The sequence below is a fragment of the Cucurbita pepo genome, chromosome LG06, assembly GCF_002806865.2.
Source record: "Cucurbita pepo subsp. pepo cultivar mu-cu-16 chromosome LG06, ASM280686v2, whole genome shotgun sequence".
Taxonomy (NCBI): domain Eukaryota; kingdom Viridiplantae; phylum Streptophyta; class Magnoliopsida; order Cucurbitales; family Cucurbitaceae; genus Cucurbita; species Cucurbita pepo.
Window position 1 is genome coordinate 2,470,986 of NC_036643.1, and position 16,392 is coordinate 2,487,377.

A 16,392-nucleotide genomic window follows, 5' to 3' on the forward strand; every position below is an offset into this window, starting at 1 on the left:
TCTCCACAATGGAATGATATTGTCCACTTTGAGCATAAGTTCGCTTTTTTTTTCCACTCATTTCTAGGACGGGTGGAAGTAGAAAATATTTGAAGTAAGAATATGATTACTGCTTCCAAAAAGGAGGAATGGGAATGAAATTGTTGCAAATTCATCCAAAATTCATCTTCCAAGCATCCTACTTTGTAGTCAATTAACCAATCCAACTATAGTTGCTTTCGCCCACTTAACGTAGTGTCAAAGAAAGTAGAAGGTTGACGAATGCAATAAAATCCAAGAGATTTAAAAACTAAGTTCAAATGTCTCTAATGGGCCAAAAAATAAGAATAATATTCAAACTTCCACAGTAGAACATTAATGATTGCAACTCCCAGCTTTCTAATTCCACAAGAATGCCATTTGGGAGCTCTTTCTGTGGCAGCGAAAACCAGCTTTATGGATTCCAAACACACACACACACACACACACACAACAGACCTCCTTACCATCTTCTTTACTTGATCTTCGTAAAGCACAATTTGGAACACAGATTATTTGCTATAAACCCCATGTAAAAGCAAAACAATTTGCAACAAGATCTCATCAAATTCGAAAACATAGGCTAAGCTTCGTGAAATGGCCCTAATCGTTACTAGACAAATCGAGTCCAACCGGGCCGAGCTCGATTTCACTGTTAGCAGGGTTGTTGAAGGAATAGAAAGCCATCTACGAGAGCTCGAGCCTATGCTTAAAATACTATGATGATTCCATCTCATTAACATGTAGGCAATATCAGGACTGTTGAGTATGAGCTCCAGCCACCAAATGACAAGGTCTTGTAAGGCAGATGAACAAAGCTTAGGCTTAAAAAGTGTCTCTTACATGTAATCTTATAGCATTTGAATGCCGTAAATGTAACCCCTTAACCCTCAAAACACAAAGAACCAAAACCAAAAACAAAAACAAAAACAAAAAAGGTGTTCCAGGAGATTTACAGATCCAACTCCAGTTTCTGAACCAGTAGTGAAATTGAAATTCATTCCCAATTCACAAACTCATCATCATCCAAATTACCCTTCATCTTAACATGTATACAAAATAATCTAATAGTGAAAACAAAGAACCTGAGAGCTGTGAGGAACTACAAAGATTAACCAATTTCTCTTTTCAAACTTACCATATGATGAAAGAAAACTCAGAGGCCTCTGCATCTGGGGCTTGGCACTGGCACAGTGGGCGACAATGGGAGCTGCGGATACCCTAACGGCCCCGGCGAAAAAAGCAAGCTCGGCGACAGCAAAGGGTATGCTGATCTTGGTGAATTCATGCATCCGAATGGAAGAGGCGAAGAGGGCATCGAGAATTGAGGTTCTGAAGCCATTGCAGCCGTCGAAGGTGGAGGAGGAGGAGGAGTGGCCGCTTCCGCCATGGCCGGCGGTGGAACCTGTTGCTGTGCGGTCAAATTGTTCCAACCAGGCGAAACAAGAGGTGCTAGAGGTGAAAACCCCGAGAATTGTTTCTGATTAGAATCCAGAGTTGAAAATGAGTTGTGAAGATATCTCATATAAGCTGAAACCGGAGATTCAGCTGGCGCGTGGACGGCTGGAAGCGGTGGCAGAGGCGAAAGCGGTGCAATGGGCCGTCCAATGGGGCCGAAATTGTTAGCCGATGAAATGAAATTTCTAGGGTTCAGGCCATGTGGTGGTGGTTGTTGCGACTGTGGGATAGGAACGGCGCTGTTTATCATCGGAGGAGGACGATTACTGACGTTTGCAAGTGGAGGTGGTCGGATTCGCTGCAGGCGAGAGCTCTGAGGCTTCGGTGGATGAATCGGCGGTGGATTCGAGAACCGCTCATGTGCCGGCGATCCGGTGAGCTTCTGAACCACATCTCGGAAATCATTCTTGTTGATATTGTAAACCGGCGGCTGATTGTGCTGCGGTGGGTGTTGGGTTTGAGCCTGCACCGCCAATTCCGGCGGCGGCGGTTGAGGGAGACTCTGATTCTGAGTAAAATTAGGATTGGAATGGATAGAAGAATCAAACCCCCCGGGCTTCTTAACGAAACTAGGCTTGGAGATTTTGTGGGAAAGCTTATCGAGGTGCCTGAGATATTGGTCCCTGCCTGTGGCGGCCGCACTGCCGCCATTATTAGCGGCGGAGGAATCTCCCGTCACAGAAGATTGGCAGCTTTTCTCCATATTTCATACAAAAAAAAAAAAAACAAAAACAAATCAAAACCCAGATGGCCGGACCCCTCTTCTTGCTCTAAACACAACCGTAGATCTAATCTAATCCAACGTCTGTGAAATTGGACGATGTTGTTCTTGTTGTTCTTGTTGTTGCAGTGAAAATTTGAAGAACAAAATGAAAATATTTAGAGGTAAAAGATATCGTTGAGGCTCTCCAGAGTTCGCCCACCTGTACAAACACTCTCTATATCACGGAAACAAGAGAGAGAGAGAGAGAGAGAGAGAGAGAGAGAGAGAGAGAGAGAGAACAGAACAAGTGGAGTCTCTTACTCTTATCTCATTTCCTTTGCCCCACCTACCAATAATTCTTATGAAATCATGTGTAATGTCATTTTGGCCACACCAATTTTCATATGTTTATGATTCTCTACCTGTTTAATGTTGTCATACATGAGAGATATAGGAAAATGTTCGTACTCAATTCAAATTCAAAATTTTATTTTGAATCTCGAACATGTAGCAGCCCAAGTCACTACTAACAAATATGGTACTCTCTGGGCTTTTTCTCTCCGGATTTAGTTTTAAAATGTATAGGAATGACGGTTCTCCTCTCCAATGGATGTAACCTCAAAATCCACCTCCCCCTTGGGGGTCTAGCATCACTATACCGATGTGGAATCTCACAATCCACCTCCCTCTTGGGGATCTAACATCACTGTACCGATTTGGAATCTCACAATCCACCTCCCTCTTGGGGGTCTAGCATCGTATCGATGTGGAATCTCACAATCCACCTCCCTCTTGGGGGTCTAGCATCACTGTACCGATGTGGAATCTCACAATCCACCTCTCCCTTGGGGGTCTAGCATCACTGTATCGATGTGGAATCTTACAATCCACCTCTCCCTTGAGGTCTAGTATCACTGTATTGATGTATCGATGTGGAATCTCACAATTCACACCCTCTTGGGGGTCTAGCATCACTGTACCGATGTGGAATCTCACAATCCACCTCTCCCTTGGGGGTCTAGCATCACTGTATCGATGTGGAATCTTACAATCCACCTCTCCCTTGAGGTCTAGTATCACTGTATTGATGTATCGATGTGGAATCTCACAATTCACACCCCCTTGGGGGTCTAGCATCACTGTACCGATGTGGAATCTCACAATCCACCTCCCCTTAGGGGGTCCAGCATCACTGTACCGATGAGGAATCTCACAATCCACCTTAGGGAGTCTAGCATCACTTTGGCACATCGTCTGACTCTGATATCATTTGTAACGGTACAAGCCCACTGCCTGTAGATATTGTCCTATTTGGGCTTTCTCTCCAGATTTTAAAACGCGTATATTAAAGAGAGGTTTACACACTCTTATGAGTAATGCTTCGTTCTCCTCTCTAGCCGATGTGAAATCTCACGAAACATAATCCTAAGAGGTTAGTCTCATCTCAATTCCTATTCTTTTAATAAATTTTAGAAATAATTATAATTATTCATGTTGGGGCATATAGGACAAGAACGAGGTTTGGAATTAAATTAAAAAATTAAAGTATTGGAAATGAAGAATTCGTGTCATTAGATAAGCATGAAGGAATCTGTAACGTTTTCTATATTTTAATAATATTTATATTTATTGGTTGCTTAAGCAAATATAGAACGTTCGTGAATTACACAAATTTTGTTTTCTAATTAATATTCTTCTTTATTTCTCTTCGTTTAAGAAACGATCATTTTTTAATATCATTAATTTTATTTATTATTATTTAAATTATCATATTCTCTATTTCTATAATTGCCATTTTTTTTGTTAAAGAATAATTATTACATTCTTATTTGGCTAATATACGATTTGGTTAGTGGGTGAGAACAAATAACCACTTATATTTAAATAGAATATATAATTTTTTTTATAATTACTTAATTTTAAATTGTACGATAAATATGTGTGGGTCTACCTTTACCAAATGAATTAAATTCGGTTGAATTATACTACCATATTTAATTTCATAAGTGACGATGTATTTCTATTTAAAAAATTGAATTATAAATGCAAAATAATAATAATAATAATAATAATAATAATAATAGAAAATATAATTAAAAATGATTTTAATACCAACCAGACCATGTAACTGGGTGAAGGTGTCTAAAAAAAAAAAAAAAAAAAAATTATCTAATTTGGGTGATGATCGATGCCACATCTAAATGAGAGTCATTCTGTGAATAAGAAAGATAACTCAGAAAAACTTAAAAGAAAATGAAAGTTACTACTTATACCAACATAGTGCACCTTTCTTTTTTGTGACTCAATTATAGGAACTCTATAATTAAACGTGTTTTACTTTGAACATTACTATGTTGAGTGACTTCTTAGGAATTTTTCCGAGATACATGTGTATGAAGGACAAAACATATTAGAAGAACTCATGTTGGTTTGTGGGGATAGTCTTCACTTTTAGAAAGCAAGAAATAGGTAACGTGATCATGTTGCAGGAGAATGTCAGGACCATCTGAATCTTAATCTAAATTTTGGACATGAGTCATTACAAGAAGTGACTTACAAAACAATGGAGACTCCACACTAGTGTAATGCTCGTCACACACTAGTTCTCTATTGAATTAGTTTCAAAAGGTAGGTCAATCGAAGGAGACTTGGGTCGATGTCTTCCAAAAAGCAGGCTATGTTAGGGAAGATCTCGAGTTTGGTTTCGGGTCGGTGTCCATGTGTTTTGTTTGGTTGGTATTGAATCCATCATGCCTCCATTTTATCCTTAACATTGCATATTACACAAATTTCCTATATTTATATTATAATTTCGAAAGAAATTAAAATATGAGAAGTCAGGGGGCAAATTGGTCATAAAGAAACAAAAGAAAAGTGAGTCAAAGAGTACTATTTCTGGTCAAAGCAACCGTCGGGAAGGAAGGACGTTGTTGTCACCAAATTTCATCCATCTCAAAGAAAAAGACATCATTACAGAATCTTTTTAATTTTTTTTTTCTTCTTTTATTTTCCTCCCGTTATTATTTTTATAGTTTAAAAGCGAATTATGCAATTTATTATTTTTATATTTATTCTTTTATCCTCTAATTTTCATTATAAAAACGATTATAATGTTGTTTAGGCATGAAAGAATATTTGTAAAAGTGAATTGAAAAAAGAAATAATAATAATAAAGTTATTTAACAGTGTAATTCATTTGCCACAAATAATGTTAAGATACAATAATTAATTAATTATATTAAGTAGGGTTAGTTTTGTGTTCATAAATTTCATTTATTGGGTGACAGCTTTTTTAGGCACTTTCAAGAGAGAATTTTCGTCCATGGGTCCATGGGTTTGGACTTACGTTATGTGGCTTCCACAAAGTAGTTTGAATTGGGTTTAAGTGCTATATAAAGTCAAGAAATGAAAATTCAATTTTAAAAGTGTTGAAGATAATGTGTTTGAGGGCTTGGTATTGACTTTTAAGCACCATCATGATCATAAATTGAAGCGAGCAACGAAAGAGATTTTGAGTCAATCTAAACATAATTCAGTTGATAAAAAATACCAATTATCATCTCAAAAATTGATAGTTCGGTCTCAAACTCATAAAATTTGGTGGTCTTGGTGGCTCTTCAAGAACAAAATTAAACAGAGTTTTGAGTGAGATTTTGAGTCAGTCTATAAAAACACTAATTACCATCTTAAAAATTGATAATTCGATCTTAGAACTCGAAAAACCAAGGGACCTTGGTCTCAAAGACATGGCTATTAAAATGGACTTAGCTAAGTAAAGAACATACCTGTTGTGGACCAAATCCTTAGAGTATAACATCCGTTCAAAACTCACTATAACTTGAGTTTGCTTAAATCAACTTTCTTAACTGGGTAGGTGTAAGCTTCGTAATTTATCTGCTGTCCCAAGCTACTTATCTTTGTCAAAGTAGTTATTAGATCGACCTGAAAGAATAGGCCATAAAGCCATAAAGCTGAGTATAAGAATTCGAGGTGAAGTCAAAATATACATGGTATGAGAATCCTATTCATGCCCACTAAAAAAGGGTAGAAATCTCAACATTCTCACATCAAGACTAGTCTTTAGTTTTATCCACATTAATTCTGACTAGAAAAGAAATAAATAATCATGCACTGACCTCATAATCAGTCTGAGATACTGTTTCACGGCTCCGTTGATATTTTTTAACCCATGGAAGAACATCTGGATCTGAGGCTAAAAATTCTTCAGTTGCTGCCTGATCAGGACCCAAAAATGCAGACAGCACAGCTAGCTGGTGAATCACCAAACAAGGTTTTAGCATTCATTCACTAAATAATATACGCTGACAAATGCATCTGAAAATAATTTCATGGTCCTGCATCTTTGTACCTCATTCATCATACCAGTTCTTTGCATTATACCGTGTTATAAGAGTGATAAACTTTTCTTTAAGTTTTTAATATACTTACCTACATCAACCAATTAAGTTTTTTGACATATGTAATCCGCAAGAAATATATGTACATATTACATCTTGTAAGGCATAACAATATTTCAAATGGAACTTTAAATTAAGGAACATACCTGTCGTGGACCAAGTCCAATAGCAGAGAACTTTTCTTTCATTTCCTGCACGCTAGCTTTCCCCCAGATGGGAACCCTTCCCTCTGGATCAGGCGCTTCAGCATCTGATCTTCCAAATTGCCTATCGAACAAGCCCCACTGTAGGCACAAGGAGACATTGTTGTTTGGGTTATGTCCCAAATGGTAAAAGTTTGTCAAATGTCATGTTCCTTTTTGACACAAAATTCGTTGCTGCATAAGCGTAGACTACAATATTCAGAATAAAGTATCTATTCTCTATCCATTTGGACAAAGACAGAGAAATGGCCAACCAATTAGAACAAGAAAAGTAGAGGATCCTTAGATCAACTCAACCAAATTTCATACTGAAAAATTTAGTTCACTCAACAAATACTTCCATAGAAAGCACACAAGTAGGTATAATTATTTTGACAGCTATAAATTAATACGAGTAATTCTAGGTATCCACACCAATCGTATTTGCAACTAAGTAGTGATGACTTAAAGCATGTTCCTCAATTGAGTTAGCACAATCTTATGTTGTTTATAAACAGATGCAAGAAACTCGTTTTCATGATTATTTCAACTAACTTTGGTAACCAGAAGCATTCTTTTTTAATAACCTTATTCACTCTAACATCCCTTGACAAGATCAAATTGATTGCATGCCTTTCGTTGCCTAAGAATGCAGCAGATTCAAGAAGAAAGGTGGTCTTTGAAAATCAGACCACAGAGGATTGTCAGCTCAGAAATACAGTATCACTAATGGGAATATTATGCTAACCCTCTAGTTGAACTGCCGAGAGATCTTACTCGGGCTCATTCTAACATCCGGGGGGGTGGATGCTAAAGTGAAGATCTCTCGGCAGTTCAACTAGAAGGAGATCTACAGACACAATTACGCAGGCTCATGCATGTACTAGATGAGTATATTTGTGATAACCATTCAGATATCCATGCAGCATAACAGACCTGCCCGTTGGAACCATACGCAGTATATAACAAATTTCCCTTTTCTTCATTCCCGCCACATTTTCTGATGGCAGCAGCTAGAAAGGTGGATTTAACGGCACTTTGTGCTGCATGGAGAACATGAACTCGATCTCATTGATATTATTTATTCAGAAAACGCACTAGCATTAGTAGAATACACGAATAGAGATTCAGATCACTATCACCTCCTTTTCCAACTCACAACTTAGCTAATTACCGGCACCATTTTAATTTACTAAAAAAACTAAAAAAAGAAAAAAAAAGGTATCAGAAAGAACTTGATCAATGAATTGAAGAAGTCCAGAGATGGGAATTGTTAAGCCATTAAACCTGCGAATTGGATAAGATCTGCGTAGGAAATGGGTCCACCCTTTGAATATGAATCTATCTCCTTCTTGGCTTCTTCTAATAAACTCAGGGCAGCAGAAAGATTCTCATTTTCAGGTCTGGAAATCTCTGAACTTCATGGAAGAAAACATGTAAAAGAAGTTAATATATTTTATAGTGGAGAAAGTGCTAATGTGTTGGCTGAAAAGAATTGGAACTATAAAACGAGGAAGGATAATGATTTAACACCAATAATACAATGTTCATAAAAAAAAAAAAAAAAAGCCCCATATTTGAGAAGCGTTTGTGAATCATCAATAATGCACGAATATGGAAGTTAATGAATTATTTCTCAGCTAGAAGGAAATGGCATCTAAAATGTAGCACCTGAAGCGGATGGATCCATTTGGCCCTCCAGATTTAGTAGCCTACAAAATCAATCAAATTTTATTAGCGTATTCCTTCCAATCTATTTAGTTTGTCGATGCAATAAAATTAAATCCAGAAATGTAAATTCTTAGAGCGGAAGTATTTTTATCTGACCTTGTCATAAGTCACAGCATCATTTAGTGCCAATGTTAAAAGGGAGGGTACAATGTCCGGATTCTTCTGAGATAAACAAAGAAAAGAAAGGGGATGAGTATCTTCTCAAAGGACCAAGTGTCTGATTATAAGAACATAGATCCAGAAGTGTGCAAACTAAAAAAGGTATCAATCTATCAGCTTGAGTCTAGTAATGATTTATTGGATTTATACCTTAGTAGCCGTATAAAAGGTCCCCTTGATACTTGCTGCAATCAATATTGTAAAAGCAAAATAAGTAATAGAGGCATTTGTAAGAATGTAAGCACTTGAATGAAATACAATACATTGCATTATTTACAAGAAGTTTCAACCACTCGGGAATGGTAACATCATTTCCAAAAATGAAAGCAAACAATCGACTGGAAAACAGTAATGCAGAGCATTATAACTTACATAAAAATTCAGATCGCTGTCTGCGCTGTATTAAATCAGCAGCATAAGCCGGCTCCACCATTAGGTCAGAGTTCACCATTAATCCCTAAGAAGAGGTCGCAACTGGCAGAAACTCATCATCACTTAATTCTAATTCATTCAAACTCAAATAAATTTCTAAAATAAGCGTTTGATCGCTCACTCTCTTCTTACATGATGAGCAAAAGCAGCTAAACTAACTCGTATCCTTAATACTTCGTCAGAAAAAACGAGTAACACTTAAAGCACTGGTCGAATTAGTTCACTCGTCAAAGAAATTTCTCATAGTACGGAGAAAAGAATGTGGAAATTCACAGAGAGAGAGAAAGAAATGGCTCTCACCAGGGCAACAGTACCACCAAAACCTTGAAGAACATCTCTTCTACTAAACTGCCGATCCTCATTGTTAGCATCCGTTTTGATCTGAGCACAACGAACTCTGACCTGAAATTTCACACAAAAGAATCTACGATGAGGCAGAAATTAGAAACGCATGATCAAAGAAACGGAAGACTTACAATGTGCGAAGGAGGAGAAAATGCAGTGGCGGAGGAGAGAGCGGATTGAGGAGGAACGAGAGTAGGAAAGGAAGTCAGGGACGAGAGGAAGGAGACTCCCATTGTGAACAAAGCTCTCTCTCTCGCTCTCTGTAGCTCTGTGGAAGAAAGAAAATGGAAGAACGGAATGGAGCGAATGGACTAGCGAACAGAGATTCTGTGGCGCTATATTTGTGGAGAGCGGGAGTTTGTAATCATATCCTGATCAGGACTGTCTTCCACGTCATTTGCCTTGGGTCCCACTATATTTTGTTCAACTATTTTTATATTTTTCCCTTTTAAATTTAGTATAATACTATTTATTTATCCCTATAATCCTTTTACTTCAAAATTTTAGTAAATACATTCACAATATACATTTTCTTAAATAAAAATTATTATCAATTCTTTTTTAATGGAATAAATATTTACTCCAAATTTAGGACACAATTTTCACATAATATCTACCGCTCAAAAGTGTGAATACATCTAAAAATATTATTACTCAACAAAACAATACAAACTTAAAAACGATCTAATCTTCATTGATTGATATTCACAACGTTTAAATAGGATACAAGCTATAGGATAGAAGCTACCATATCTAAAACTAAATCTTGAGAATAAAATAAAATATATTACTAATCAAGAGAAAAAATATTAATATCTAATAGGGGTATATTGAATCCGACAACCCGGACCAATCCAACTTGAACTATAAAGGTTGGGTTGGATTAGCATTTCGAGTAGGGTTGAGTTCATTTTTTCTAAACCCGAATAAAATCGATTAGATTTCAAGTTCGTAGGCAAAACCCAAGTTGACCAGATCCAAATAAAATATAGTAAGAATCCTTTTGGTTTCAAGTTCGTAGGCAAAACCCTCAAGTTGACTAGATCCAAATAAAATATATTAAAAATCCTTATGTATTGATAGATTTGCTCCTATTTAGGCTAGTTAGGAGAGTTCCAATACATTTTTTTTATTTTGTTATTTTATTATTTTTATTTAAAACTTAAAAAAAATTGACAACCCAACCCGACCCAAAAATGGAGAAATTCCTCAACCACGATGTTATTTTATTATTTTTATTTAAAACTTAAAAAAAAAATTAACAACCCAACCCAACCCATATACACCTCTAATATCTGAGATATATTTTAATGTCCCTAATTTAAACCAGGGATAATTAATTCTGACAAATTTAAATATTAGATTCATTTCAATACATACACACTCATATATATATATATATATATAGATAGATATAAAAGCTCAAAATAAAATGAACAAAACTCGTGGAGTTTATTGATTATGTAAATTACAAGGCAACGGGAAAGTTGCATTATTCTCCTGAACCTGAAACAGCATCTCTCTCAGCAGGAAAACGTAGTGGTAACAAAACTAATTTAGCCTCTCCATTGACACACACACACCAACACATCAAAAACTACAAATTTTTGTCAATTAATAAATAATTTTTTTTTTTTTTTTATCTTGCAATGAATTTGATTGTTGTCTCTGACATAAACAATCCGGCAAAGGATTAACATAAAAGGCTTCTTCTGAACGGAACCTATCCATTCCTCTAGTACCTGAAATTGGGCCTTTTCTCTTCCTTGCAGATCCTTGCCTGCACAAAATAATTGTTTGCCTTTTCTTCAATCAAATCAAATATTAAACAAATGTTTTTCCTAGGATTTGTCGCAGAAATGTACCTTTGCTTATGCAGTTCAATGATTCGGGTGGCTAAGTTATCCCCTTCTTTCATGGTTCCTTGTTCAAGCTTGTCAAACAGCCGAACAAGGGCTTTCCTGTTTGGTCAAGTTTAAAAGTTCAAAACCATTTCATGAAATGTGCACAAATGGATTCAAATTTATATCTACCAAAAGCCTTGCCTGTCTGGTGATATTGTCCTCCTATGTCCGAGGAAACGGCGGTGGCCTTCAACTGCCCGAGCCATGTTCCCGGAATATGATGATATAAATACATAACTTTCAACAGATACAATGTAGTCCAGTGCAGCCATTTGAGATGCATGATGGACAAAAGGTTCGAGCTCCTCAGAGGATGCCAATAATTCCTGAATAATAGATAACAATGTCATTTGCACAATCTATTGATATAACAATTTCTATAGTTTATTTCAGAGCTTGTGGTGACTGAATTTCATCAATGCCCCTATGGTTTCCTAGCTTAACGGTGAGTTTTAGATGACTTTGCAAGAGTGGAAGTGTAACAGTCAAAGCCCACCACTAGCAGATATTGTCCGCTTTGACCCGTTGCGTATCGCCATCAGCCTCACAGTTTTAAAACACGTCTACTAGGAAGAGGTTTCTACACCCTTATAAGGAATGTTTTGTTCTCCTCTCCAACCGATGTGAGATCTCACAATCCACCTCCTTCACACCGCCCGATGTTTGACTCTAATACTATTTGTAACAGTCTAGCCCACCACTAGCAAATATTGTCCGCTTTGGCCCGTTGCATGTCGTCGTCAGCCTCACGGTTGTAAAACACATCTACTAGGGAGAGGTTTTTACACACTTATAAATCCTTATAAGTAATGTTTCGTTCTCCTCTCAAACCAACGTGTGATCTCACACGAAGAGGTAGTGATTTTGAAACTACTAAAATTTTTGTAAAAGAATCCTTAAAAATGCTTTTGGGACAAGCACTCAATTAGTGCTTGTAGAAGAAACACTCACTTTAAAACACTTTTTCAGAAGGCATTCCAATCTCATCCTAAATAAGGCCTTCATCTAAAGATAATAATACAAGAAGTGAAAAGTATCTAACAGTGTGGTATACCTTCCTCATTAACAAGGGATACCGCGATTGGAGATCCGACATGTGAGATTCACCCCCATATATGTCACCTGAAGCTATGTATATAGGAGTACTCGATGGATATCCAAGAGCGTTCAGAAAAATTCCAACCTCTTTTGGAGTAAGGGGGCAACGCCCCTTGGATCTTTGTTCCTTCGGATCGATGTTTTTTACTTTCCAGTAAGATGTGTTCTCCCTGAAAGTTTAATTTATAACCAAATGTTAGGTATCAGACAGTCAGAAACTATATTGAGTCCTGCTAGATCCTCCGTACCTAATCATCCTTAGCTCGTCAGCTTCGGCCGGAGACAAATCATGTGTGCATCCACTGAATGAGAGCATATCCTTCTCATACCGCAAATGTAAAGCAATGTAAGGACCATAAGACCTCATACGATCCACCAAAAGCTATGACAAATGAGATCCATTAATTTACAGGAAATATTTGAGAACAGAAGTTACAAATTCATTTCTCCCTAGAGGGAAGAAAAAGAGAAGGCAAAAGAAACTAAGGCCTGTTAGTCAACCTTTCCCATTGCTTCAATTTTAGGTGCAAACCGCAATGCTTCATAACAAGCACGGCATCGCAGCTTCTGTATGTCAGATGGAAGGTTGTTATTTGCTAAGCGAGAATCCGACTTTGCAGCTCGAATAACCTGTGGGGGAAAATTAGAAATTAGCATTCGTAATTGTTGAGAAAAGGTTTGTGGGGACTTTGTTACACTACCGGATAGTCTTTCCACATGCTAGCTATCTCATCCCGGTAGTAATCAACGCCAGACCAGCTTCTGAAATGCTTAACTGCTCTTGTAATGGTAGAAAACTCCTTAGGAAGCTTCTTGATGACTTTAACATCATTGGAAAGAGAATTAATAAAATGGTCTTCATCAAAAATATCCGAGAATTTGCTGCATAACAAACACACATAAATTGTAAAATTTCAGACAAAAAACAAAAGACGAACTAGAGATGAAAGAAATCTACCTAGAGTCTTTCCAAAATGAATGTTTGTCAAGTTCTGGAATCACAAGGGTTGCATTAATTATACGTGCTATAGCAACCATGTCACATATCTGCAATTTAAGAATGAGAAACAATCTTAGTCTCAAAAAGTGTACACTGTATTTTGTTTAATGGGTACATAATATTATTCACCAAAGCTTAAGATATACGATGCGAAAACAGAGACTGCAACTACTGCTTACGTACCTCAGTGAACTAACTTATTGGATTATACTAACTCAAATCTCTCTCTCTGAGATAGAAATGCAGTACTAGCACATACTCGTGACTTTTTAGAAAATTCATGAGATTATAAATTTTAATCTCACAAACTGATCTCGTTACTGGGATTTTTCTAATATTCCCCCCATAATCATTTGTCCTCCCATCCAACGAGGGGTTTCTCCCATTTACCAAATTTCTCTCAAATGTATTGCTATTTTGTGGCTCCAAGAAATTTTTTGTGACTTTATATCTTAGAGTGTATAATTAGATGTTTATTAGTCATCATAAGTAGGAACGCTTAAGTATTCCCCTGCTGTTTCAACCAAACACGTTTATCTTACATCACAGGCATTTAATCGACATTTTCTCCTAGAATCAGATTTAACAAAATCACATGCTCATCCATCATTAATGGACCTAATTTAAAAAAATCTTATTCATACAGACACGGGCCAGATCATGCGAGGAGAATGAGGAAGAAGGTACAAAGAGAGATTACAAACCCCTGCGCGCATTTGATTAAGCCCTCCATTCGCATGAACAAGAAGGTAACCTCTCGACTTTCCAGGAGCTGAGAATCCCCAAAACAAGGTAATAACATTAACAACAATAACAAGCATATACTAGTGTAAATACACCATAGTATTTTATTTCATGAAGAGAAACAAATAGCGATTCCGAACTGCCTTACATGAGTAATTAAGACTAGGCGCAGTGCAGGGAAAGAAATCACGATTTGGAGGAGGATTCCAAAGAGCGTCCAAAGCTGAGGTCTGGTTGCCACAAGCCAACTTTCAGGTCTAAAGAAGTTAAAAGGCATAACTACTTCGCATTGGTATGATATCTACATCCATTGCAAGGTAGCAAAACAAGTGAAGCAATCGTCTAGTCCTCTATTGGGCAAGGCGTCAAGAAAAACAGGAAAATAAAACAAAATGCCTCTCCATTGATGGAATGAAGCATGACTATATAGTTTTTACCTTGTGAAAAAGACGATGAGCTTTCGACCAACGAAGCGGTGCAAGCTCTTGTGTCAAGCTTTGCTCTGGAACCGGTCTCCGAAGTCTTAATTCACCTTGCTACAGAAATGAAAAAGAAACTTAAAGAAAGCTAAAAGAAGTATCAATCAAAACAACGTTTCAACCACACAATCTGCCTGACCATTTACGAAGAAAGAGTACGAAGCAAGAAAAAGTACTGAAGTAAAGAAATCGAGTACGAACAAATAAAGTTGATTTCGATTTCTGAAAAGTATGAAGAGTAGTTCAAACAGTAATAGTAAACCACGCATAGGCAGAAAACAGTGACAAGAAGATAAAATTAACAGAAAGAACAAGATCGCGACTGAAACAAACAGCCAAAAAAAACAAAAACCGCTGCAAGAGAATAAACAGAAAAGAAAGAACATGCGAGAAATGAATTGGAGGTTGATGATCACCGTAGGGAGTCTGTAAGATCGAGAGAAGATCGGAACGTCTCTGGATGAAGGAAAGATCTGGACAGGAACAGATAACACAGCAACTAACGCCATTGAGCACATAGTGCACGTTAGAAGCTTCCTCATGACCAACACCGCTCTCCGCCGCGGCCTCTGCATCTCTCAATCTCTACAAACTGAAACGTTGGAGAAGACGACTCTCACGCTCTCTCTTCCTGAAGCTCAATCGCTGAAACAATGGCGGCCAAGCATTTTAGAGGGAAAAAGCTCGGGGGAAGCGGGGAGGTTTTGAATTTGGGATGATTTTTTGTTCTTCCCTTTCTTTACACTTTGCCACTCTCTTTCGGGCGGTTTTCTGACTATTTTCTCGTTAGCATTTGCAGGGGAGTAATTTATACGAATTAAATTAAAATTTAAAAAAAAAAAAAATACCACCAGTGGGTCCCACTTGTTAAAAAAACAAAATAAATGGGAAATAATTTCCACGTGGAATTTCCAAGAATTTCCTTTTACATAGATAAATTAAAATAATTCTAATAATTCTGAAAAAAAAAAAAACCAAACAAGCGGTTAAAATTTATTTTCATCATATTAATAAATAGAGTAATAAATTAATAGTAAAAAGTATAGGTAGGGTAAAAAAAATAGGAATAGTAATAAATTTGAGGGGGTAAAAAGTCCAAAGCTTGGATCCCAATGCAGCACATTGGGAGACGTGCATGGGCGTGAGTGCGTAAATTTATACATTTAACCCCCCACATGTGCCCTTATTTTATGACCCAAAACCCATTCCCATTCCCGGTTCGGTTCGGTTCACGTTTATTCCGGTTCAATTTTGTATTTTGTATTTATTAGAAAATTTAATTTTTAAAAATTAAATTAAACTTAATTTAATTTAAATTTAGGGAAAATGTAAATACCTGACATATTTTTAAAGTCACGTAATCATCATCCTGTCGTCTTCTCCTTTCTTGGCTTTTTTTAATAAATAAATAATAAATAAAAGCTGGATCTTAATTTTTTTTTTTTTTTTTGTGATCTGAAAATTTAAAATTTAAAAATAGAAATTAAAAAGATTTTGTGCTTAACTTGTTTGTGTTATTGGAAACAGTAGACTTCTGACGTGCTTCTTAGGTCAGGTATTGATTTTTCTCATTGACGTGGAATAGTTTGTCAATATATATTTATTTATTTATTTATTAATATTATATAAGAGTGTTCATATGATCTGATAATTAGACTATCTCGAACTAATTATTGAAAAACAAATATTTGTTTGGTTGACTTTTGGTTCGTGACCAATCA

General features: G+C 36.6%; 3 protein-coding genes across 5 annotated transcripts; all 3 read right to left on the bottom strand.

Annotated features, from left to right (window-relative positions):
* Positions 1 to 815: 815 nt before the first annotated feature.
* On the bottom strand, positions 816 to 2,573 carry LOC111797709 (VQ motif-containing protein 9-like). Its single transcript, XM_023680817.1, has one exon. The coding sequence runs from the start codon at positions 2,177 to 2,179 to the stop codon at positions 1,175 to 1,177; it is 1,005 nt and encodes a 334-aa protein (XP_023536585.1). The 5' UTR covers positions 2,180 to 2,573; the 3' UTR covers positions 816 to 1,174.
* A 3,167-nt stretch (positions 2,574 to 5,740) lies between these two features.
* LOC111796536 (thylakoid lumenal 29 kDa protein, chloroplastic) lies at positions 5,741 to 9,772 on the bottom strand. Of its 3 annotated transcripts, none has more exons than XM_023679195.1 (11): positions 9,578 to 9,772; positions 9,402 to 9,503; positions 9,042 to 9,126; positions 8,820 to 8,854; positions 8,607 to 8,672; positions 8,451 to 8,491; positions 8,067 to 8,197; positions 7,716 to 7,822; positions 6,744 to 6,881; positions 6,316 to 6,450; positions 5,741 to 6,121 (listed from the first exon to the last, which is right to left on the bottom strand). In XM_023679195.1, the coding sequence occupies exons 1-11, from the start codon at positions 9,677 to 9,679 to the stop codon at positions 6,011 to 6,013; spliced, it is 1,053 nt and encodes a 350-aa protein (XP_023534963.1). In that variant the 5' UTR covers positions 9,680 to 9,772; the 3' UTR covers positions 5,741 to 6,010. The 3 variants fall into 3 exon arrangements, with proteins under 3 accessions (XP_023534963.1, XP_023534964.1, XP_023534965.1); XM_023679196.1 differs by having other exon boundaries at positions 9,402 to 9,525; positions 9,578 to 9,668; XM_023679197.1 differs by having other exon boundaries at positions 9,042 to 9,143; positions 9,402 to 9,525; positions 9,578 to 9,668.
* Positions 9,773 to 10,883: 1,111 nt separating this feature from the next.
* LOC111797295 (O-fucosyltransferase 7-like) lies at positions 10,884 to 15,484 on the bottom strand. The gene is made up of 12 exons (XM_023680274.1): positions 15,088 to 15,484; positions 14,630 to 14,728; positions 14,341 to 14,422; positions 14,153 to 14,220; positions 13,407 to 13,495; positions 13,150 to 13,330; positions 12,950 to 13,078; positions 12,697 to 12,830; positions 12,405 to 12,618; positions 11,492 to 11,676; positions 11,312 to 11,407; positions 10,884 to 11,226 (listed from the first exon to the last, which is right to left on the bottom strand). The coding sequence occupies exons 1-12, from the start codon at positions 15,244 to 15,246 to the stop codon at positions 11,061 to 11,063; spliced, it is 1,602 nt and encodes a 533-aa protein (XP_023536042.1). The 5' UTR covers positions 15,247 to 15,484; the 3' UTR covers positions 10,884 to 11,060.
* Positions 15,485 to 16,392: the final 908 nt, after the last annotated feature.